The sequence below is a fragment of the Cyprinus carpio genome, unplaced genomic scaffold (genome assembly GCF_018340385.1).
Source record: "Cyprinus carpio isolate SPL01 unplaced genomic scaffold, ASM1834038v1 S000006753, whole genome shotgun sequence".
In the NCBI taxonomy this organism is placed as follows: Eukaryota; Metazoa; Chordata; class Actinopteri; order Cypriniformes; family Cyprinidae; genus Cyprinus; species Cyprinus carpio.
Window position 1 is genome coordinate 2,286,716 of NW_024879352.1, and position 25,696 is coordinate 2,312,411.

General features: G+C 36.6%; 1 protein-coding gene across 1 annotated transcript in view; it reads right to left on the reverse strand.

Moving 5' to 3' along the window:
* Positions 1-4,448: 4,448 nt before the first annotated feature.
* The window catches only part of LOC122144723 (monofunctional C1-tetrahydrofolate synthase, mitochondrial-like), a 28,190-nt gene continuing 6,942 nt past the window's right edge, over positions 4,449-25,696 (reverse strand). The window contains 16 exon segments of the mRNA XM_042755854.1: positions 4,449-5,042; positions 5,192-5,316; positions 9,790-9,942; positions 10,423-10,530; positions 11,021-11,198; positions 11,514-11,614; positions 12,399-12,440; positions 12,553-12,692; positions 16,229-16,340; positions 19,247-19,315; positions 20,046-20,186; positions 21,091-21,167; positions 23,522-23,624; positions 24,539-24,613; positions 24,810-24,917; positions 25,395-25,441. Of these exon segments, the coding sequence (XP_042611788.1) occupies positions 5,227-5,316; positions 9,790-9,942; positions 10,423-10,530; positions 11,021-11,198; positions 11,514-11,614; positions 12,399-12,440; positions 12,553-12,692; positions 16,229-16,340; positions 19,247-19,315; positions 20,046-20,186; positions 21,091-21,167; positions 23,522-23,624; positions 24,539-24,613; positions 24,810-24,917; positions 25,395-25,441 (1,544 nt within the window). The 3' untranslated portion in view covers positions 4,449-5,042; positions 5,192-5,226.

Genomic DNA, 25,696 nt, shown 5'->3' on the forward strand with positions numbered 1-25,696 from the left:
CCTCCCATCAGTATCACATGGAGAGCAGCCAGACACGCCTTACAGCATCAAACCAGAGAGACCTGGGAGTGCAAACACCATCAGCCTGCACAATTACGCATTTAATAAATATGGCCAACAACCTCTAAGATGATAGTATAAGTTATAGAAGGTTTAGATAGACAAAATACAGTTTTGAGGCATGAACTTACAGTACATATGCTATCTAGTTTAGTTTATAGTTATTGATGTAATTCTTAATTAAAATCAAACTATGGTTTTATTGATGGGATGTGGTTTTTCGTGATTTTTTCTTTTGTCCTTGTGGTAGCAATAAAAGCAATCTTATTTTGCGAGAGCTCATGACACAAAATTTAAAACATGAATGTTTTCTGTTAGTGTTATAACTTAGTTACAGTAACAGAATATCTTACAACACTGCCCAGTTTCCCCAATAAAACATTTTTGAGAACAAAAAGTGCTCATAAACTACACTTTGTTTTTCATTTTAAACAGCTGATGAAATTCACAGAATATTAAGATTTTTATTTCAGCACCTGCCTCCCTTAGTAAAGTTAAATGTATGCAGAACCAATAATTTTACAATGGCATGTAGCTGCAGTAATAAAAATATTAAAGCTCAAGCTTTAGCCCTGGTTTTATTTACAGACAGTGGGAATGTCAACACTGGGTGCCGGATGAGCCGCCACAGAAAAAAAGCCCAATGGAACGTGTCCTGCAGGAAATCTCAAATTAAGAGAGCACTGTAGTTTGAGTCCACATGGATGCATCTAAACCAACCCATGCAGTTAGAGGTCCCTCTCGGCTCTCTATCTCTCTGTTAATTGCGGAGTTTGGCTGGGTGCTCTAAGGCATTTTGTTTAGAATCTTTGAATGCATAAATTACAGGCCACTTGCGTATCACAACCAATTTTTGCACAAGCCACCTCGTGGTGGCATGATACATTGGCTCTGTGTTTAGAGAAGTAAACAACACCTAAGGCTTAAAGTTAAAATTCATATTGCATTCAGTTTTCTTAAGCAGTTTATGAGGGATCAGGTTTGGGTAATTTGGTTATATATTTAATTTATGCAAAGACCATTCCTGTAGATGCCTTTTTTTTTGCTGGGCTGGGCGAAAGTTTGGGCATTGTTATAGGAAAACTTTAAGCTATAAAGAAGAAAAAACTATAAAAAGAAGAGGGGAAAAACATTTAAAAAATGAACTGAAGACATGTTTGCATTTCAGAAATACCCAGACCATATTTAGAGGCAGTAGTTTTGTGGTGGTAAGAGAAGTGGTATGTTTTGACACACATTGTTAAAGTCCATAATTTAAAAAGGCATAAGCAAAAAAGCTTAAGTCATTATGACCTGTATTGAAAATGTAGGGAGTGGCTTCATAATCTTTTTTTTTTTTTTTTGTCCTAAAAAAACTTTCTCTTATTACTTAGAGCAGTGATTTACTGACATCAATCATTGTGTAGGTGTGGGTTTGACTCTTGTTCTTCAGACATTTTAATTGAATTTAATAATATTGACTTTGCCCAGCGTGACCCCTCACACATGCACTCCCATGTTCAAGTGTTTCAAAACCATAATTTTGATGTTCAGTTACCTTTAGGGATCACTTGGTGCAGAGTGAGGCCCAATGACAAACAAGCCGAAATCCAAAGTAAAAATCAATTACAGTTATAAGTAAATACTTTTTTTTTTAGCTGATTCTAAATGAGGCAAATAAAAAATAATCCAAATAATTGGTGTCTGAATTGCCAAGGACTTTGTCTAAATGTCACAAAAGAACAGCCTCAAAATATTATTAAATCAGCATCTCTGTGCCAGACAACAGCTTATCCTAATTGAAACATAATGACTGATTTGAGATTCTTGACATGGACAATGAACTTTATGAAATGACTTTCAAAGAACTGACATTAAAGACTGGGTACAGCTAATTCAGATAGTTGCCTGTATTTGTTAAGCTAGCAGGCTGATGCTGTAATAACCACATTGATACACAGAATGTTATTATTTTATTACAGTACAGAATACCATTCAAAAGTTTGGGGCCACTAGGATTTTTTTTTAACAAATGAAAGTTGTGACATTTGCCAAGTATGGTAAACACTTACTTGGAATTGGTGCTCTGGATTTAACCCATCCAAATGCACACACACATCAGTGAGAAGTGAACACACTGTGAACACACACCCAGACCATATCCAACCAACAACCAACACCCATCTCGGAGCAACTGGGGGTTCAGTGCCTTGCTCAAGGGCACTTCAGCCATGGGTACTGAGGGTGGAAGAGAGCGCTGTTTATTCACTCCCCACCCACCTACAACTCCTGCCACCACCGAGACTCGAACCTGGTTACAAGTCCAACTCTCTAACCATTAGGCCAAAGCTGACCCAAGGATGAATAAGGATGTATAAAATTGATCTAAAGTGAAAGCAAAGACATTGATATTGTTACGGAATATTACTATTTCCTGTTACTAAATGCTGTTCTTTTTACATTTCTATTCATAAGAGAATCCTTAAAAAAATGATCATGTTTTCCACAATACAGCACAACTGTTTGTTAACATTGATAAGAAATTTTTAATCAGCATATCTGATAATGTGACACTGAAGACTAGAGTAATGGCTGCTGAAAATTCAGCTTTGCCTTCAAAGGAATAAACAACATTTTAAAATACTGAAAGTAATTTTTAATTGTAATATTTTACATTATTACTGTTTTTATTTTTTTAAGTTAAATGCAGCATTGATTAGTATAAGAAACATTCAAAAACATTACAAAATCTTACCAACCCCGAACTTTTGAACTATAGTGTATTAAGTGAAACGAATTACATAAAAGCAGTAAGAGCTCCATATGTGCACCTGACATGGTGACCTCAATAAAACCCCAACAAAAGGTGAAGAGTGCAACAGTCATTATAGCAGCAACAGAAACCTATTCAATAAATAATAAAATAATTACTTCCCCGTATTTTAAATTTGCCCCACCCCTCACCCCACGAAAGGCAAGAGATTAAAAGTACAAGAGAATAACAGTTTTTGTGTGTGTGAGTATTTGAGTAAATGTCAAGCTGAGCTGGTCAGCTAATTATGGGTGTCTTCAATGACAGGAGCAAAGGGCCTCTCTTTAAGTACTGCTGCCCTCACGGGGGGTCTCTGATTGGACTGCGTCCTGTAGAGGCAAAAGAATGGAAAGACCCTTTGGGGGCCAGTCGACTGCTACTGTTTGATGCACCATAGCTCTTTATCCTAATAAAAGACCAAAAATCTAATCTAGAGGAATTTCATCTTTGTGGACCAACAGTCTGACTTCACAATACAGATTAGTGATTCATTAACTCACTCATACATGTGCACACATCACTAATGCATTCTCTCACACTCTCATTCACACACAAAACACAAAAAGTGTTTGGTAAAAGTGGCACATTAATAAACAAATATAAAATGAATGAATGAAAATGTTCACCATCCAATTCAATGTCCAGTATTCACACTGAAATACAATTTTATTTTTGTCTGGCCAGTCATCTTGTTCTCTGACTGCCTTTTTCACTGTAGAATCTATCATCACTGGAAAAATACAGGTTTTCAGGCATACATAACTGTTGCAACAGTCAATGGAATTCTTTTTTACTCATATAGCACACTGTACTTTAAGACTCAGAATAACAGATAACAGTGGAATGTCTAAAACAAGATTTTCTGGCATGTACCCACATGCATGCTGAAAAGGTGCATACACAGGTAGTGAGATCTATGCAACACTTGTACATTTATGTCATTTGTATCAGAGAGAGAGAGAGAGAGAGAGAGAGAGAGAGAGAGAGAGAGAGAACAGGTGTCAAACCACTAACCCCACTTGTAATTTTGTATTGTGTAGTGTCTAAATAAAAGCACCTTAGACTTAAAGGGATACTCCACCCCAAAATGAAAATTTTGTCATTAATCACTTACACCAATGTCGTTCCAAACCCGTAAAAGCTCAGTTCGAACACAATTTAAGATATTTTGGATGAAAACCTGGAGGCCTGGGACTGCCAAATAAATAACAGTGTCAAGGTCCATAAAAGGTATGAAAGTCATCATCACAATACTCCATCTGCCATCAGACATGCAATCATCCGCGCCACAAGGATGCACTGTTTTCTTTCAAATCAAAGCTAAATACATGTAGAAACAGTGCATCCCTGTGGCGTGGATGATACAGAAGAGCATACGCAGCATATGGTGATATGGAGAGACACAGAGGAGACTGTTGACAAAGGAATTGTTGAATAAAGTCGTTATTTTTGTTTTCTTCACTTACAAAAAGTGTTCCCGTCCATACCTTTTATGGACCTTGACAATGTTATTTACTTGGCACTCTATGGGACAGTCACAGGCCACCTGGTTTTCATCCAAAATATCTTAAATTGTGTTCCGAAGACGAATGAAGCTTTCACGGGTTTGGAGCGACATGGGCTATAAGTGATTAATGACAACATTTTCATTTTGGGGTGGAGTATCCCTTTAAGATTTATGTCATATTTGGCTGTAACACTGAAACTGTTAAACAAGATTTAATGTTATAGAATAAAATAAAAAGAAAAGAAATTGAGTTTGCTTGAATATTGTTACCATATTCCATAGGTAATCTGAAACATTTAAAACAGATATATTAAAGCATTAATGGAATTTTTAGCTATATAAAATGTTGTGCATCATTAGGTTGTAAACACAAAATCACTATGTAAACAGAAGGGTTTACAGCAACAAAATGTAAAGCTTAAAACTTCACACTTCAAGTCTTCAAACCATCAACTAAAAATTAAATTAAAATATGAGGGAAAACAAGAAGTTACTGCTAAATACAAAAATCATAAAGCTAGCTAACATTTAGGAGTTAAACGTGGTTTTAAAAAAAACCTGTGCAAACCAAAGGAGGAGGAATGTTTGTTAATCTAACACTTAGTAGTTTCATTGCTAGAAGGCAGTGGATGAGCTGTAATCAGTGGCATATGAATGGAGGCCTACACAGAAACTGGGGAACACCTGAGAATGGAGGAAAGCAAGAAAGAGGAGAAAGAAAGTTAAGGAGAAAGTTTAAAGTAAATTCAATCAAATCTGATCTTTTTGTTGTGAGGCATAAACAAAGCACAAAAATAAAGTTATTGTTCTGGTACTGTTAATTGTGTTCTTACTGGTCAAAAGCATGTATGGGACTGCAGAAATGTCCTCAGAAGAGTCCTTTTATCTCCTCCGTCACAGGATCAAGGTCAATGTCATAGAAACAGGGTCGCGTAGGCAAGCCTGGCATGGTGCTCATCTGAAAGAAAAAGAAACTTTATGATAGCCAATAAATATTTTTGATGTGCAAAACATTTTTTGTGCACACAAAACATTACTGCACACAGTAATTGAGGCAGAAATTGAACTGAAGGTTTGTTGAATTAAGTTTAGGTACTTAAAGGACTATAACTGATACATAAACGAGTGTTTAAATTAGCCTGTGTGCTTTAGATTTACTTAGCTTCAAGATCATAAATTCAGTCTTTCAAAGATGTTGCTAAACCTTGCTAAACATCTATTCTAGGCAAATCTTGTTACCTCCAAATTACTTCCGTGGGATATAAATCTCATTTACAAACAGAGGCTAATGCTGGAGCCACTAAAACTTGCAGTTTTTTAAAGAGACAATTGTGGTCTTTAGTAGCCCCCAGTTTTGCCATCATTTACAAACTGTTGCATCTATTACTATTGTGATAAAACATGAAGATGCCTAAATATTTGAATGTTTTAGAATATTAATTAAACATGGAAATGTTGACAGGTCAGTGTATATAAGCAATCAATATTCACTCAGTTTTAAAAAGTATGCAGACTTAGGATTGATTTATTGATTGAGGAAATCTTCAAAGGTCATCATTTTAATTCCCTAACAACAAAATCTATAGCCAGTGGTCAAACCAATTGATTATATAAAAGAAAAATGAACAACCTTAAAAATACCACAGATTAAAATCAAGTGACTGGCATACATGTGAGACCCAGGCAAAAGAAATGAATTATCTTAATTAAATTATCATTTAACAACAAAAAAAAGAGACAGAAAAAGAGACAGGAAATTTATCCAGCAATTTCACCTTGCCCAGAGAATATAAAACTATACTTTTCACAGAGGTCTCAAATATAAAGATCCTGCCTTTTTTCTCTTTGTACACGTGCACTTCTGAGAATGTTGAAAGACATCATCCATCCCAACCTTTTATTGAGACCTCCGGTCCCCATCTTTTCTTAGAAAAAAACTTTATCACAGCAAGCAGAGCTTTAAATATTTTAAGGAAGGATTCCTCTCATGCATGACAACCCAGGAGCTGTTTAATGTCTTATTAGAATAAATTAGATTCCTTGTAGAAAGATAAGGTGAATCAGTTGACTGATCTGAACAGTTTTTTATTTTTACATGTTTTTTGTAATAAAAAAGAAAAACAAGATGGCAAACTGACGAAAGGTATGATCCAGAGCATGACATCACCCTGTGGCTCAACTAATAGGTAAATCTCCAAAAATTGGATAAATCAGTTCCATACGATCCAAAGAATTTAAAACAGACCTGGTTTGGGACTTAAGTCCAAATGATTCAAATTTTGGGCATTTTCAGCAACTGTACAACTTTCTTTCCAATTAACTGCACTTTCTTCCAATTTGCTTAAGTACCATTATGGCACAGGGTCAAAAATACATAGCAATTTGAACTGTTGTTAAAAGCACATGAGACTGAACCTAGATTGGTCAGGTTGAAGCGCCGACCCTCCCCTATCTCTGAGACAGATGCAACACTGTCTCAGCAAATTCACTTAAAAGGTCATCCGCTTGGCTGTGTGGTGTTGAGATGTCTTCTGTGCTAAAAAAACATACAAGGGATCCAGTTATTGAACAGGATACAAATCTGCACTCATAAAGTGAACCTTCAGCAGTTTTTTTCCCTTCGGTTAAAGAGTTCACTTTGTGCCGTCATATGAGCATTGCTATGCAAATAAACTGAAAATCTAGTTGCTATTTTAAATTAAGCCAAGAAATTCCCACAATTATTTCCATACACAATACTCCATTATGTAGTCAATGTACAAGAACAAATGGCAACTTAATTCATTTGAACACTTGGTTCAAATGGGCCATGTTTTCCTCACCGCAGACCATTGTGTCTGTTTATACTTTCTACTGAACATGCTCTTTGCAGCAGTCTGCTATTGACGTGTGCTCATGTCAGCGTGGTGGTCAGGTTGCCAAAACACCATAAGCCTTCCAGCAGTATCATCAGGAATTCATTGTACGGCTTACACCAGACACGGATTTGGGCAATAAATTTCCTGAGCTAAATGGAAGCTAATATCCACTGAGTCCCATTGTTCTCTGGCTGACCCCTCCCTTGCATATCTGGTGCATGACATCAGTTACTTCCTCCTGTAGCCCCCCATGAGTGCTTTGTCCCTCAGGGTCTCCCACTGAAAGTAACAGGCATAATAACACACACCTGTCTTGTAGCCTGAGCCCCACAGTTAACTATGACTATGACTGAAAGACAGAAAACATTGTGTTTATAAAATTATGCAATCTTTTTAATATCTGTAAAAATGGACTTAAAACACTAATGTTTTAAACAAGACTGGAGAACTGTTTGCTAATAAATTTGAGCTTTGCCATCATATAATAAATTACAGGTAACACTTTAGTATAGGGACCAATTCTCACTATTAACTAGTTGCTTATTAGCATGCCTATTATTAACATATTGGCTGTTTATTAGTACTTATAAAGCACATATTGTACATGACTTTATTCTACATTCCTAATCCTCCCCAAAACCTAAACTTAACAACTAACTTACTAACTATTAATAAGCAGCAAATTAGGGGTTTATTGAGGCAAAAGTCGTAGTTAATGGTTTGTTAATAGCGAAAATTGGACCTTGTAAAATATATTAAAATAAAAAACATTAAACATTATTTAAAATTTATTTGTAATACTTCACAAATTACAATTACTGTTTACAACATTACAGTTTTTACTGTACCTTGCCAAATGAATGCTAGAGGTTTCTTTAAGAGGCTTCTTTCAAAAGCAATTTAAAAATCTTACCGACCCTGAACATTTAACAAGTATTTATTCAAGTAGTTCAAAAATAAAAAGTAATTATCATAATTATTAATCTCATTCCAGACTTTCTTGCATGGTAAATGATTTATCACAATGTCTAAGTTGCTCTTTTTTTCTTAAACACAACAGGATCATTTTTGTTTTATTACTTAACCTTTTTTAAATGGGCCATGGAATAAATTTTCAAAACTTTATATTTTATTTTGAAAAAAACGTCAGTAAAAAAAAAACTGCCATGTGTTTTAATTGTAGAGTAACTTTCCATTTCATGACCTCTGCAATGGTAAAGTCTGTCAGTGTATATGCACCTTGAGATTTAAGCACTAACTCCTTAACATCTGACTGTATTACAATCAAGCAAGCGAAAGAACTAAACAAGGGTAGATTTAAGGAAAGAAATAAGGAAAATAAAGAAAACCAGAAGAGCTGTTAGAGAAGAAGAGATTACACTGAAGTTCAAAGCACTGGCAGTAAATTCTGAGTCGGCTGAAGGTGAGAGGTCATGAGCGCTGGCCGTGTGTCCCGCAGCAGGCCCATGGAGATGAAAGGGGACAGAGCGGTGGTCAGACCGGAGGGGCTGGGTCACAGTCACCCATCTCCCAGCATGCCACACAACGGACACCTCACCCCGACCCTGACCCCACACTGCAGCCAGGACCTCACTCTCAACCCAGAAATGAGCTTCCTTCCCTAAGCCTCACCCAGCCAACAAAACACACAATGCCAGAAAGACACAAAAATACTGGCTCGATCAAACTGGGGCACAAAATCCAGTTGGTCAGGATGCTCAAACAAAGCAATATATTGAAAACACCACACAATATGATCAAATCAAAATAATCACATTTAACCTTTTTTAACCAGTCAAACCAACAGATTTTAAACTTTGACATTCATCTCCATGCATGTTTATAAATGTATTTAATTGATAGCTTTAAAATGTACAAACAGAACAGGAGAATAAAGAGTCTTGTTTTATATATCCCTATGTGGGAAGTCTGATTGGAATGGAGGTTCCTAAGGTGAACCAGCTGGGTTTAGGAAGAAAGAAGAGAAAACATTGGGAAAAATCCAGGGACGGAGTATCTTAATGAAAACCAAAAATATGCATACACACACACACACACACAGACACACACACACAGAAAAGCATGGGTCATTCAAAAGTTGACCTGCTCTTGCTCAAAAAACCCCCACACATGCTCTAAGCTCTGTTTTCACAGGGCTTAATCAAACTGTCTCACAGATTTCATCATGAATCCAAACTGAGAATCCAATAGACTTCTCATTAAATGAAAACTACCTTGACCAAACATTTTATATCTGCCTTAGGCCAGGCAATATTGGCTTTTAAAGAGTAAAAACATGAAGGCAGGGGAATTTGGCATGAGTGCTGTTTTTAAAAGCCCTAACAAGGTCACAGATCACAGGTTCAACCGTAATCCCGGATCCTATCAGTAACTGAAACATTCACCTACAAGCAAAGGAAGTAATAAAAGAAAGTAATATGAAGACGTAGTGGATGGCATCAAATAGGTGAAAGCCATCAAATATATCAGGAAGGAAATTGTGGACATGTAGATAGAAAGGAAAAGAATGTAATAAGATGAGCTTCCATCAGATTTTGAGGATAATCACTTACAGTTCCAACTAAAGGGTAGATAAACCCTGCCCCGATGCTGGCACGAATGTCTCTGATTGGCAGGATAAAACCGGTGGGAACACCTTTTTTCTCAGGCATATGAGAGAGAGACAGGTGGGTCTTGGCCATGCAGATGGGAAGAGCACTAAAACCCTGTGAGAGATTTACAGTCAGTTAATATCCACAAGAGACATGCACATCATTGGCTCTGGGCTCTTGACATTCGTTAAGTGTTATGTTGGGAGATACAGTGCTTCACAGAATTCAATTCAAACACATTGGGCCAAGCATATTTTCTACCAACATCAAACATTAGAAGATGGTGAAACATAACACTGGTGAACAAATACAAGCATTAAAATTCATCAACACTGTAAGATAGAGTTGGCAGATTTCAATGAATCAGTTCAGATTACCGGTTTAATGAATCCATTCAAAACTATCTTATTTTATATAAAGATATAGGATTTTTTTAATGTTGTATTGCTGCATGTAAATTAAAATAAGCAATAAATAATTGATATTAAAAGGTTAAAATATTGATATAACATTTAAGATTAAAATAAGAAAGCTCAAATATCAAAATTGTACATGCATTTGTTAAGTTCAGTTGCAATGTACAGCCATTCTCACCTGTTGATTGTAGTAGTCTATCTTAGCTTGAGCCTCAGGTGAAAGCTCAATATCATCAGCACCATAAACCTTCTGTGCAATAGTCCGAATTTTCTCTACAATAGAATCCTATTAAAAAAACAACACACAGGGCTTACTTAACAGGTCAAGAGAGTAAAAGATATATGGAAAAAGAAAAAAAAGTCATTTCATATTCAAACAATTTAACTTTTTTTTTTTTTAAGCAATAAAACTTAGTTTCTGCCTATCTGTAGATGCTTGGGATAGCAAGGGTCCAGACCTCTAATATGATAATAGAGGCCAGCCAGAGCCAAGAGCAGAGATTACCACACCTTTCATAGCATCACTTAATCAAAGTCACAACCTCTAAGCTCACTAAGGTTAATTCAAACCAGCAGATGGCCTTACAGGACCCCACCCCACCCCCACCTCAACCTGACATATACACACTAGGAGCAACACTTAGCTCATTGTACAAGATACGATCATGTTTAAACAATCCATTTGCTCTGTCTTAGTATGGATTCATGTGTTCCCTAAGCTCAATGTTTGTTTTATAATGTTTAAAGTATTTTTTTCCACAAATAATTGACCTCACCTGGAGATTGTACAGGAACTGGAAATGGTTCTTCTGAGATGCAACTTTCTTCACAGCATGTGCCAGCTCCACAGAGCCCCGTCCACCTCTGGACCAATGATGACACTGCACAGCAGCTGAAGCCCCAGAAGCCTCTGCGATGCGGCACACCATGTCGATCTCTGCTTGAGTGTCAGTCCTTCACAGAAAGAGAAATGTCACAGTGCAAACACAATACTTTGGCTAAATACGGTCATTAATCAAAAAGTGGAGAAAAAAACCTTCCAGACATACTGGAAAGACACACTTACAAATAAGCTCAATTTGGACACCATCTGTTGCCGTTTTTGATCACACACTCTCTCACACACAAACTCTTGTTACTCTGGTTTAAATCAACCATTGCTATTTATAAATATTTATACATTGTTTAATGAGCCACAATTTCAAACATCATGTTTTGGGAAGAAAATGCATGTTGGAGAATGAGTTTTTCAGATAGACCTATTCTTACTTGAAGACATTCAGAGCAACAATCACAGGGACTCCAAAGAGATGAGTGATCTGAATCTGCTTCTTAAGGTTACTGCAGCCATCTGCAACCAGCTGCAAATTCTGACAGAAAAAAGTAAACATTTCATTAATTTAAAAAAACTGTCTCTAAATTTCAGGCTTGAATGTAATTAATGTTTAATAAAGATTTTATATAAAAACATTTGAGAAAAATTAACCAGACAAAAAAAATTGAAAGCTTTAAAATCTAATAAAAAAAAAGTTGAATCTGAATGGTTAATCAGGGTCTTCATTAAAAGGACAAGTCGGTTTGTCTTGTAGAATCTCATCCCACAAGCTAAGCTTTCCAGAGGAAACTTCTTGCTCTTTTTTTCCTACTAAATTGTCGCTCATGGAGCAGAACCAGTCTCAGAGAATAGCTATCCAAAGCTCAGGAGACATGCTTTGGTGCTTTCTGTTTCTCATTACAGAACCGCACAATTAGCTTAAGCACTTGAGTTATTTTCTCAGCTGGGGTTGCTTTAGAGAGACTGATGAAAAGCAGGTATGGTATTTCTTAGACAACAACTCCCATTATGCCTCTGTGTATTTAGCTTCAACAACACAGATTGTATTTACCCTGTTAACTAAATAACACAAACCACATTAGGGAGGAAGAAGGGAACTGGAGGGGGTGGAGAAGATGTGTTCTGGGCCTTTGCCTGAGTGAGGTGGGGCAGACACTCATTCAATTACTTCCCTACCTCCTTCCAACCCTCTTTATTTTCATCCTGTCTTTGGGGAGCAACATCGCCTCTTATTGTTGGAGTAGGATAGTACATAAGTAAAAAATAAAAAAAATATTTCGCTCTACAAATATGGTCATTTGAAGTAAGACATTGCTTACCTCATTGATATATTCTTTAGGCAGTGGTACACCAGCTGTAACCTTAAAAAAATACAGTATATGCAGAAAGTTGTAAATACATGAAATGTACTTTAATGCAGTCAGGCATATAAAGAGATTATGTGAATATATGCACAGCAGCACACACACTTACATTTGGTCCACCTCCATGCATCTTCAGAGCCCGAACAGTAGCTACCAGCACCACAACATCAGGTGTGAGCCCAGACGTCCGACACTTAATGTTGAAGAACTTCTCCATGCCAATGTCAGCACCAAAGCCAGCCTCTGTCACTGAGCAGGGAAGGAGAAGGAAGTTAATAAATTGTTAAGAGCTTTTGCAAATAAGATTTTGATATAAAAAGCTGGATAAGAGTACGTCACTTACACATGCTTTCTCACAAGTATGAATAAAAGCAACCCACAGTTACACGATAATCAAATTGTCCCCGCATTCCAGGGTGAGTTATTCACATTCATTCAATTAGGATATAATCACAACCATTTTAAGAGTGAGCATGTAAATCCTCCATATGTGTTACTGCTGTCATGAATGAGTGATCAATGGAACATTTCACTGTTCAAGTGCTGACAGTGGTGTACAAAACATGATCATCTCAAATGGTTTTGTTAAGATGTTTTCAACCGTTTTCCTTTCTCCTTGAAGTTTCAGTTGTTTTGTGAATGAGAGATATTAACTGTTTGTGTTTGAACTAGTCAGTATTAAAATGTGTATGTGTCACTGAACAGTAAGCATGGTTGGAGTATTTCCATGTAGCCATTTTTCCCAGAACCCTGCAAGCTTCCTGTGCTACTTCCCAGGCTTTTGGAGCAGGAGGGAATGGGAAGGGTAATGTTATTCTTTCCACCAGAGAGGTCTGGCATATTTTCTGAGGCTCTACATGTTTGTGTGTGTGTGTGTGGGGGGGGGGGGGTGGTCTGGCATTTGGTTTTGAACGGAAGTAATCTTCTGAAGGTAAGCCTTTTGTTCTGTCTCACATGCATCAGGTCTTGGTCACTTACAGTTAACTTTATGTAATTCAATTACCATATGATGGAAAGATTTAAGCGTTTAAACAGAATTTAAGAAATCTCATGCTTTTGTATCGATAGTATGTCCAGGGTGTCAACAGTGCTGCAGCTCTGGGAGACGAAGGAGACTGATTAAGTTTAGGAAGGAAGCGAGAAAGGAGAGAATCTGTTGAGAGTTGAGAGTATGTTTAGAGTATGATTAGTAAATAAGGAAGAAAGGAAGGAAGGAAGGAATGTTTTGGAAGGAAGACATGCATGTACAGGAGGAAGAAAGTTATGTTTAGGAAGGAAAGAAGAAAGGAAGGCAGGACGAATAGACAGGAAAGAGGAAAGGAAGGATGGACTGTTTAGAAGAAAGGAAGGCAGAAGGAAGAAAGGCAGGCTGCAGAGGAAGGAAAGAAGGAAGGAAGGAAAGTGAAAGTGAGTGAGTGAAGTAATGTGTGGCCAAGTATGGTGACCCATACTAAGAATTTGTGCTCTGCATTTAACCCATCCAAGTGCACACACACACGGGGAGCAGTTGGGGGTTTGTGCCTTGCTCAAGGGTCTCACTTCAGTCGTGGTATTAAGGGTGGAAGAGAACCCTGTACATTCACTCCACCCACCGACAATTCCTGCCGGACCTGAGACTCAAACCCACAACCTTTGGGTTACAAGTCCAACTCTCTAGCCATTAGGCCAAGACTGCCCCCGGAAAGTAGAAAGGAAAGTAGAAAGGCAAGTAATAAGGAAAGAGTGCCTAGAAAGGAAAAAAGATAAGAAAAACTTTAAAGGGAAAGTTTAAGGAAGGAAAAACAAGCCTGCTGATGCAGTTATTTCACTTATGCATGTGTGTGAAACAGGCCAAAAACCACAGAATCAGAGTGTTATCCTGGAGGCAGTACTCATGACCTTGAGACGACCAGGTGCTGTAATAAACTGCACCACCCGTATATGAGACTCCCTCTAAACGAGTGTACATCACCAGGCCTTGTGTCACCCACACACCAGTCAGGTACAGATTTACAAAGGGAATGTGAGGTGGGGAGTATGTTATTACCCTTCAGGAACTTTCTATCAGTCAGGTTTGTGTGCAGTGATTTTTGTTTGAGTAGACTAAAGGTAACTACCATGCTGCTCTGGTTTTCCTGAGTACTGTGGTGGTTCTGTGAAGTGGATCTGTTGTGTATAATCAGCTGATAGCCAGCGTCCTCCCTCTCACCCACAGCAAAAACACTACATAACACACATACCTTGGCATCAGGTAACGCATACAAATGTCGCCCTCCTTCATTGATATTTTGCAAAAGTCAGCAACTCCCAGCATTCCTGCTGTTAGTTGAGGCTGATGCTCCAAGTCTAATATGGACTTCTCTGAATTCAAGAACAAGACCCATCTGCTTGTCTTTCACAGTGCGATAAAACAAACAATTCATTTCTTGCTGTGCTCCACAGAGGGGCCTCTAGTAAAGTTTCTAGGGCTGTACAATTTGAGGGGTAAAAAAAACCTAACTATCTTTTAAAAAATAAAATAAAAAATTACAATTGTAAAGGATGCAAAACTTGTAAAAAAAAAAAAAAAAAAAAAAAAAAAAAAAAAAAAAAAGAGCTCCATCATTTGGAAAAAGACCACCTTCCTTTATCTAAACTTTTATCATTGCACACTATTTACACACTGGCAGAAACTCAGCCATAACAAAAAGTAACTGAAATTCTAGAGGCGGTAACTCGACACAGCTTTGCCTGGTTTGGTAGGCAGTGTTTTCATTGGGCTTACACATTTCAGCTTGTCCTTAAATGAGGGGGTGAAGCTTACACTGTTCTTAGTGTGGACCACAGGGCCTCCGCCATTCCCAGCATTCTTTTAGTGTCTGGGGCATGTTGCTGAGCAGGGGAGGGATAGAGAATAAAAAGGATAGAGAGGAGCAAAGGAATGAGTGACAAATGGAGAGAGGAAGTGATAAAGTAAAGGAGAGATGGCAAGATAGTGAGTGTGTGTGTTTTGCAAGGCACGTATGGATTAGTTGGGTTCAGCTGTAAAACAAATAAACAAACAAAAAACAAACAAACATAGATCTGGGTTTTAAGATAAAGAATTTGGTGTTGAGACAAATTCTACATCCTTGTAGAATATTCTTCCCCTTGGATTCCAAAGTCGTCGTCATAAATATGCAAAGATGGTCAATTAATGCATTTTAAATGGTTACATGTTACATAACCAAAGCTATAAATGGTTAAATTAAGCCAGCCTTTTCCCCCTCCAGAGTTTAGCATAATAGCAGTTCATACCACTAGGCAATTAGCCACTTAGTATAACATTAACTGATTAGACTTTGTCTAGAAATTACCCTAATGCAAGTTGCTACATGTAAGTCAAAACTGGACACCATTTAAAACATATTCTTTAACATTTTCAATGATATATACACACTACAACATAAAAATCATGTAATTATATTAAATTGAATGTTTATTGATTTTAGTTGTTTTAGAAAAACAGGATTGCATTGGGTAAAATAAGTTTATAGATGCAATCTAAATTTTAAAAGGCTAATTTACTAGAACAAGATGTATTTTAAACAGACATTACAAACAGCTACATTTTGGGGTTCAAGCCTTACAGGATTCTGTGGTGGGGGGGGGGGGGGGGGCATCAAAATTTCTTTGTGAACAGGAGTCTTGTTGTTGTTTTAACTTTAACCCCCAACATAGCCTTTGTCTCTGGTCAATGAATGTGTTTGACTATAAAAAGATGCAGTGGTGTGCGACTGAATATGTTTGTTTGTGTGTGTGGATATACTGTATGTGTGTGCACTCACCAACATAGCCCTCTTCTCCAACTAGTTTAAGAGCCAACTTGTCTGCCAAGACAGAGGAGTTTCCATGGGCGATGTTAGCGAAAGGTCCAGCATGCACAAACACCGGAGTGCCCTGACATGACAAAGACATAAACAATATCAGTAAAACCATTCGGGTCACACCTGCATTTCAAAATATCACACATTAGCAGGTGTGCCTCAAGATTACCTGAAAATTACTGTAGAAATTTTTAATTAAGAGCTGGTGACTAATAATACAAGATGTAGGGTTTAAGTAGTCAATCTACATGTATTTTGCGTAAACCTTATATGGTTAAGATTTTATATGTTAGCACCATTGTATATTCAACAACAATAAATGTTAAATGGGTCTGGAAAGTCTGTTTCAACATCATAAGCCAGTAAGAATTTAAAGCTCTGTGAAAATATGAGGTTTGAACGGATGACCCTGAGGTCCCTTGTAACTTCCCAAACACTGAAAAGTGACACTAGCAGCTTAAGGGACAGGAAGGAGAGAGTGCAGGAAAATGGAAAAGGGAGAACATACAAAACAAAGAATGGAGTGATGGTGAAGTCATTTAAATTCAGGAAAAGGATGCAAAACTTGTAAAAAAAAAAAAAAAAGAAAAAAAAAGTGCTCCATCATTTGGAAAAAGACCACCTTCCTTTATTTATCTGAACTTTTATCATTGCATCCCATCATCCTACTTTTACTGCCTTATACAGGTGCTGATATAAACTAAATAGTCTACATTAACATCACCTTTAAGACTCAAAAGGCCAAAAAAAAAATGCTAAGAGGTAAGTGAAGTGAACCAAGCTCATTTTGAGAGATGACCATATTAGCTACACAAGCCTGCCAGAGGTTTATTGAGTGTTTTATTTAATCAAACAGATTAGTTTGTATTTTGGTATTTAGTTTGTAAGAGTCTACATTTTTTATATCACTATATTTTTATTTTATGCTGTTGGACAAATAAATAGTAAGTTATGCATTTACTTGATCTAGAGGCCTTTAAGAAGCATCATATAAAAGTGATGAAATGTGATAAATATTAACAGTACACTGATTTTGACAATGTGCAGCTCATTATAACCTAAATATGTTTCACAGGTTTAAAATTTCAGACCAAATCAATCAGTTCTGAAGGTCAATTTACAGCATCAAATTTGCTCACAATGTGGACATATCTGGCAGCCTGTCAACAAGCCAATATGAAAGCACGAGTGATGGTCTTTATGCGTGACTGCGAATGGAAAGAGAGTGCATGGTTTTCCAGTGAACTGTCCTCAGTAAAAGTTTTACAGAAATAAAAAACTATAATATATTTTTTTTTTAATTGAATAGGAAAGATTGGAGCCTTTTGCCCTGTGGGTCTGGAAAGAGAAGAGATTTGACATGCCAATGCCAGGAAAGTTAGAAAACAGGAAAACCAAGTGTGCACAGTAGATGGCAACAGGGTACTTATGCTTATTTTACAGGCAAAATCTTCAACTTATTTAGATGTTTGTCCTGATTATCTAGTTATTGACTCAATATGACATCCAATTTTTTTTAACTAGTACATGAGCTACAAATTGATTTGATTATTCATATAGTTATAATAACTTTATTTATAGTTTTGTAAATGTATCACAAAGCCAATGCATAGATGTAATAATATTTTGGGTCAATACACTCTTTTAAAGGCTTTTTATGCTAACCAAGGGTACATTTATTTGATCAAAAATACAGTCAAACAGTAATATTGTGAAATATAAAATACCAGTTTTGTATCTTAACATGTTTTAAAATTTAATTTATTACTGTGATGACAAAGCTGACTATGACACATTTAAAGACTCTTTGATTAATAAAAAAAAAACAGATTTTATTTGAAAAAGAAACTTCATGCAACAATCTAAAAGTCTTTACTGTTCCTTTTAATAAATGTAATGCATCATCCCTGAATAAAAGTACTAATTTCTTAAAAAAAACATACTGATCCCAAGATTTTGAACATTATATGATCAACATATATACAGTTGACTTATTTATTTATTTATTTGTCGCATGACACAAACAAGTGGTTTACTTAGCCAAGCAAATCTAAATAAGAGCATTATTTTTCATATATAAAATTGTGGATATTAAAGATGAACCCTACCCATGAAAGAATACTCTTCACATTTTTATAGAAGTGAAAAAATATTTGGGAATGTCTAAAGGAAGGTTGTTACGATCATACTACTTCTGGGTACAATTTTGTCCCTGAATTGCAGCTAACGTCAAACACACACACACTGGAGAAATATTTTCTCCTAACACTCTTGACAAATCTCACATCTTTAGTCTATATCAAAGAGGTTTGCATATCTTCTTGTTCAGACATTCACACACTTCCTCGCTCACTCTTTCACACACATACTCACATACATCCCAATCCCATCAGGGACATTATAGCACCATGCAAACAGAATGCAGTATTCCCACAACCCTTTGCTGCCTTGTTCGTTCTGATACAATTCCTCCTCACAAGAGAAACAGGAAACCAGGCAGGAAAGGTTTCACAAATCAATTCTGTGGCCCTCTCTACAAACATGCAACTTCTATGCATCTCACACCCAAAAACATACGCCTGTACACACCAAACATCCAAACACTAGTCATTAGCATGTTTTAAAGTCAGAGATGAAAGGCATTCCAACAATCAGGCTTTTCACCACTGTCAAATTCTCATTTCCAGTTTTCTCATGGTGTTCAGGGTGTGACAGTGAAAGACAGAGACACACTCCCACTGAGCCAAAACCAAAACCAGATGTGCATGTGTTACTGTATGAGTGTGTGTTTTCGGTGTCATGCCTCGAATATCCTATCACTTCACCAACGCTGAGACTATCAAGTTTGGGAGTTTCCATCAAGATAGGGCAGTTATGTTTGCATGTGTGGGAGACAGAATAAGAAAAATAGCACACAAGCGAACAACAGTGTAAAAGATACTGAGTGTTTGGGGTACAGGAAAAGGGAAGAGGTCTCACCTCCAGCGTCTGCATCAGTGTGGGTTTGATAGCATCTTTCATGAGGACTGCCAAAGCCCCGGTTACACCCTGAGAAAAGAGCAAAGAAATGTCCAAATATATTGTTTATAGCAGTTGTTTAATGTTTCTATGATAGGGCTGTGTACATTCATGAAATTTTGGCTGGTGATTTGTGATAAATATCCTGTTTTCTTCACATTGCTTACAGTGTAAGTTTAATACACATCATTTACATTTAACTTTATATATTTATATATAGAATTATATATTGCATAGGGTTAAAATTACGTGAATGAAAACACTATATGTTCACAATATTTAAAATATTTCACAGTCAATTCACAGTGCTGTTTTTGAAATCCATGAATATTATGATTATATTTTAATTTTACTTACTAATCATTGTTTATATACACACACACAGTAAGATTTTTAAAATGTTTTTGAAATAAGTCTCTTAAGCTCACACACTGATCAAAAATACAGTAAAAATGTTAATATAATTAAACATTACAGTTTAAAGTAATTGTTTTCTATTTCAACATTTCAAAATGCAATTTATTCCTTTGATGGCCAAGTTGATTTTTAAGCAGTGATTGCTCAATTTGAGCTGAAAACAGTGTTTCTTGATTTTTTTTTTTATTTTTTTTTTTGGAAACAAAAATGCATTTTTTTAGGATTCTTTGATGAATAGAAATTTCAAAGGAACAGCATTAACTTCTGTGATTTTGATCAATTTATGGGTAGTTAACCGTGCTCTCTCTCTCTCTCTCTCTCTCTCTTTCACACACACACACACCAAGTCATCTGCAGTGATCGGCTGGCCGTTTCTGCTGCTGCCCACAACCATGCGTCCCAGCCTGGCCCGCATATCACCAAGTCCATCTGTTAGAGCAAGGATAGCCATGATCTCACTGGCCACCGCAATATCAAACTGGGTCTGTAAGAACGAGAGGGGATAGATCAAATATTGACCAGCACACAAACACATCACAGTAAAGATTTAGGCAATTTTTATCAAAATTAGTCATCATGATAAAGAGAGTGGAGAGATTTGTCAGAGACACACACACGCAACATCTGCCAAGTCTGGTTCTTTATCACATACAGTAAACTGCTACCACATGTGTCCAAGACAACCCCAGCTGGAGTAAAAAACCGAGCTGTCCTGGTTTAACTCTCAGCTAATAAATACTCCCCCAATAAAACAGCTGGGAGTGGTGGCCAGATGCCCTATCAGCAGAGATGGGCTGCTTAATACACACCACTTGTGTCATTATTATTTTCCATTTAACTGCATTTACAGCACCCTAATGCTGAGATGATCTACCAAGTCAAGGTTTGCAACGCCTGAAGTAACATGCTTAAGTGCTTTTTCAACATTTCAAACACACACACACACGCACACACTTACTGTCTTTCCAAAATGCACATACTGTATATTATACTGTATGTTACTCAAGAACAAAGTACTAGGCTGTAATGGACATTTCAGTGGTTTTGGTAAAGTGGGAGGGAGATTAACATAAGCACATGATTGACCAGCTCAAAGGGTTTGCTACTGTATGTGCCCAGTAACGCCTTTTTTGAAACATCTGCTTTTACAAAGACTATTTCACATTAAGGTGCACACTGTTATCTGCCCGATTTGGTATAAAAGTCATTATTTCTGACAGCCGCTGACATACTCCAAGACTTAACAGATTCCAGCTAAGGGAAATAGACAGAAAAGTGAGAGAGGGAATAGAGAAACAGTGATATATAATCATCGAGGAAAAGTGACAAAACTTCTACACTTCACATTTGACTGTTGGTTAACTGAATCAGAAATATGAAGCACATACCTGGCGAGCATGGCCTTTTTCGGTGTTGGCCTGACCAACAGTGATCTTGCGCAGAAATCTGTCATTGGTATCAACAACTATTTGAAACAGGAAAACATATGTTAAGAGTGAAACCAGAATGAAGCCTCTGCTTCTACCTTAGGATAGTTCACCCAAAAATAAACTGTGTGCTCATTTACTCATTCTCATGTCATTCCAAACCTGTATGACTTTCTTTCTTCCATTAAAACATATAAGAAGAAATTAAGGATGTAATTATCATTCATTTACATAAAATTACAATAAATGAGGAGAAAAGCTTTCAAACTATAAATTGAAATACAGTGAAAGACCCATACAAGTAGTCAACATGACTGGTGCACTACATTCCAAGTTGCTTGAACCACTATGATTTGTTTCACTATTCACTGATCATCTTCAATGTACGGAGGACTGAGGGTGATACTCAAAAATAAGAAGGACTAAGTTATCAATTCAAACATAAAAGGGAAATGACTTTAAATTGAAAAATTAATAGACATTCAAAACTTACATTTTCTCTTTTTTTTTTGTTTTCAAAATATATATTAATAAAAGAGTAAAAAAAGTAAATTAATAAATAATTTTTATAAGCACATTTTAAATGATATTTTAAAGACAAAAAAATGCAAATTCCTTATTTTGTCCATCTGTCAAATGTTTTTATTTTTTATTTTTGTCAATCAAATTCTAAAAAAAAGTTATCGGACAGCTCAGTTATTAGGGAAATTTTGCCTTTATTTTAAGTGTATTTTAGTTTATTTTATTCTCAGTCATTCATGCAAATTAACTTTTAACTATTGCATCCAGATCATAAAGTTAGTTGACCTCTACAACCAGATTAGTATGATTAGTGAACAAATTATCCAGACCTGTTTTGTGAACAAGATCAACAGAGCAATTGAACAGTTTCGACAAAATAATGACAATTTTCATATATGGGTGGATTTTTACTTTAACCTTACTAATAATGATAGAAACATAAAACATTAAAAACCTATTGCCATTAATAGATTTCAATATTTTGGATTTTTTTTTTTTTTTTTTTTAATAAAAGCAATTTTTTTTCAGATGTTGCAATAAAAACACATTGGTTGGCTTGTTCTATCTGCTCAAGCGTCACAGCACTGTTTGAAGACAACTTCTGGAGAGAATCACGTCTTGAGAAACTCATGGATGCTGAATGCTGCAAGCTGGACAGAATTTGCAGTCACTGCTGAGGAGATGTATGAGGCAATCTAATGAATCCCAAAAACCAATGACCTAAAGAGACCCAGAGGGATGGGTGCCAAGCAAAACCATAACCTTGCAATAAGCATGCATTCCTCTAAGACTTTTTTGGAATGTTTTTTTTTTTTTTTTTTTTGCAGCAAAGCTGAATGTAGAAGGGTGCAGTATGAGACACAAACACAACTCCCTAAGGACCAAGAAGTTGCAGGGGAAAGAATTCAAAACCTCTGGTATTTTCTCATGGAAAAGCAGAACAATTATTATAAGTCTCATTTTAAAAATGTCACAGGCAACAAAAATTACAACACTGGTTTAGTCTGCTTTCTGGCTGTCTCTCGCATTCCTCTTGTGTATCTGTTTCAATTCATCCATCTGTGACAACACAGCGTACATGAACTGCAGCATAACATACGTCACAGCCAAAATGTTTCATCTGAAGAGTGATTAATAAACTAAGAAAAGACCATAATAATGTAGTCCGAGGATCATTATTCACAATCATATCTTGCCATAATGGACCATGCAAAACCCTAATGGTTAAAACATAAGATTTATGAATGTCAACTTTGAGAAAATTGTACGGAATTGTCAAACCTTCTCAGACACACACACACACACACACACACAGATTATGATTCGCAGCGGGAGAGAGATGTAAAGGCGTTCTTAATATTCCAGGCTCCTCATCTTAATGTGCACTTTTGAACCGACAGAGTAAATATCCCATCAGTCATTGCAGCACTCTTCTGAATGTAGGGCTAAAGGCAGCAGATGTTCCCAGGTGGCCACGAGTAAAACGGGAAACACCCCAATCCAGCTGAATCTTGTCCCCTGAATCGGCACTGCACCATAACCAAAAGCAGAAGGTCTACATTTTGCCTCCCTTCCAGGTGTGAAGAGTAGACTCGTTATTGCATCAATTCAAAAATTGCTCTCAGATGTAACGACATGGCTAGTTTATGGTGCTGTCCCACTAGCCATTTTAAAACAGAAGAGTCAAATGTGGCAAAAGCCGGCCACATATTGTGTCATACTGCATGCTTCAGCTCCCTGTCTTATGCATCATATATCCTGTACCACAATCTCTAAATCTCTTTCTGTGACTTATCGAGCACTGAGTAATTATTTTAAGAACATGCCATATGCAGAACAGTAAAGCAATCTACATTGCACAAGCTCCTACCTCTCTGCCATGTGACCTTCTCAGGGTCAAGGTCAAGACGGACAAATGCCCTGATCTCTTCTGGTGTGAGGTCACTGGGGTCAGATTTGTTTATTCCAAGACGCTGAAAACATAGGTGAGGAAGAGACAAACACAAGTGCAATGATTATTATGATGAAAAAGTGGTTCATTCATATTTATTTGGTTCATTCATACTTTTAAAGCATTTTCATTTCTGCAGTAAGTTTTGGCCTTTACTAGGTACTGTACAGACATAAATGTCTTTCAGACTATCTTTTTAATTAGATTTCTCTCCGAATCACTGTCTGTCTCTTGTAAATTTACTGACTTTGCCTTTTTCAGCTTATCTGTGTCACATTCAACATAACACAACACTTGACTTGTTTACTTAAAAGAAAAAAAAGAAAAGAAGTGAAGGGTGAAACTTGTGAATGATGAGACTTGCTGTGAATTACAGCCTTATGAGAAAGAATGGCTAGTTTTCGCAGTAGCTGCATGAGGACCCCTGTTGGTTATCTGATGTACTGCTTCCAAATTTCTACAAGTTCTAGTGCAGTTCTCAACATTTATTTTAAAACCTCCCCATTGTCCACAATGTGTATTCCAGAAGTCTTAAGAGTTGAATGTTCTTCAAAGTTCCCATTTATCAGAAAAGGATTAAAGATAACGATATATATTTTTTTAATATAGTTTTAACCAGATAAATTATTTTATTTGGCATAACAAATATATATTTAAAATTAGGCTTTTCAAGACCATAGAAGCCCTGTCTCTTCAATGAAAAAAGGGATTCTTGTATGTGTGTGAAAAAAGGGGATGCATTAAAATAAGAAAGTGATGGAATGTAGTAGTTCTGATTTATTTCTTTTAATGCTTATTTTGTCTTAAGTCATCTTGAGGCCCCCTTGGAAGTTTGTTGAGAACCACTGCTGTAATAACTTGTGTCAAATGATGATGGCATTAACAAACAATAAAAGTTAAAAAGGTCAGAGGTACAAAGATCTTGTCCAGACTCACCTGTAGGCGAGCCATCTGTATAGGAGAGAAGCATCTCACACCGTTAACAGATGGCACTAGTCTGCTGTACAGGGCCTAAAAGAGACAAAAACAACTTGAAGCTGAATAAAGCATTAGGAAGTGATAATTTTGCAATTACAGACTTGTATAGAACCAGAAACAATCCTCTTTAATGACACAGCTACTGACTAACTGTTGATGAATCATAATATTAAATCCCAGGGAGACTGTCCTGTGTGAATTTAAAAACATTATGATTGCAGTTGTTTACCCTGTCTGATTGAGTAGCTTCATGGAGAATGCGGGCATCGATAGCTGCTGCCACTAGATTATTGGCTGCTGTTATAGCGTGGATGTCTCCTGTGAGGTGGAGATTAAACTGAGGGGGAAAAAACAATAAAGTGAGAGTGAGTAAGCTGTTTTCTGAAGCTTCTGATAAAGACAGTATCTGCTCTCACACACACACACAAACACATTCAGTGTTGTCCAAAAGTCTGAGATAACAGAGAAAATATGAGATTCAAACATAATATAAAACTACAAATAAAAAGTCTTATTTTTCCATGCATGCTGTTATTAAAGCAAAACATGGACTTACCATAAAACAACAAATTCTGAATTACGTTATTTTTCCATTTACACATTGAAATTAATATGCTGATATTTGCAGGTAATAATAAGAAAAACTCAATTGGAAAAAATCAATTTTCACTGGTCTCAGAGTTTTAGACATTGCGCTTTATTTTACTTGGTCTCAATGGCTGTGCGAGTTTCTTTTAAGGGCTGTCATCACTTGTGGCATACTAAGGGAAAGGGCTTTGTGATAACAGGAGACAGGATGTCTGTAGTCACTCACCTCCTCCATAGGAATGACCTGTGCATATCCCCCACCCGCTGCTCCTCCTGCAGGGAGACAAAATAAAGAAGCAGGCTGACAAACACAGTAATGAAAACACAAGACAATATGTCTGACGTAGCCAGACATGAGCTCTGATTCAAAATCTAGCGAACTGCCCTGCTGTGTACTAAATGGGCAGCAACTTCGAGCACCACACAAATAGCAGTTTGCACAACAAACTATTGCAATTCATTTAAATAGAGTTTTGCATTAGCATGTTACTTAACTAATGACATGATATTCAATGATATTCCACATAT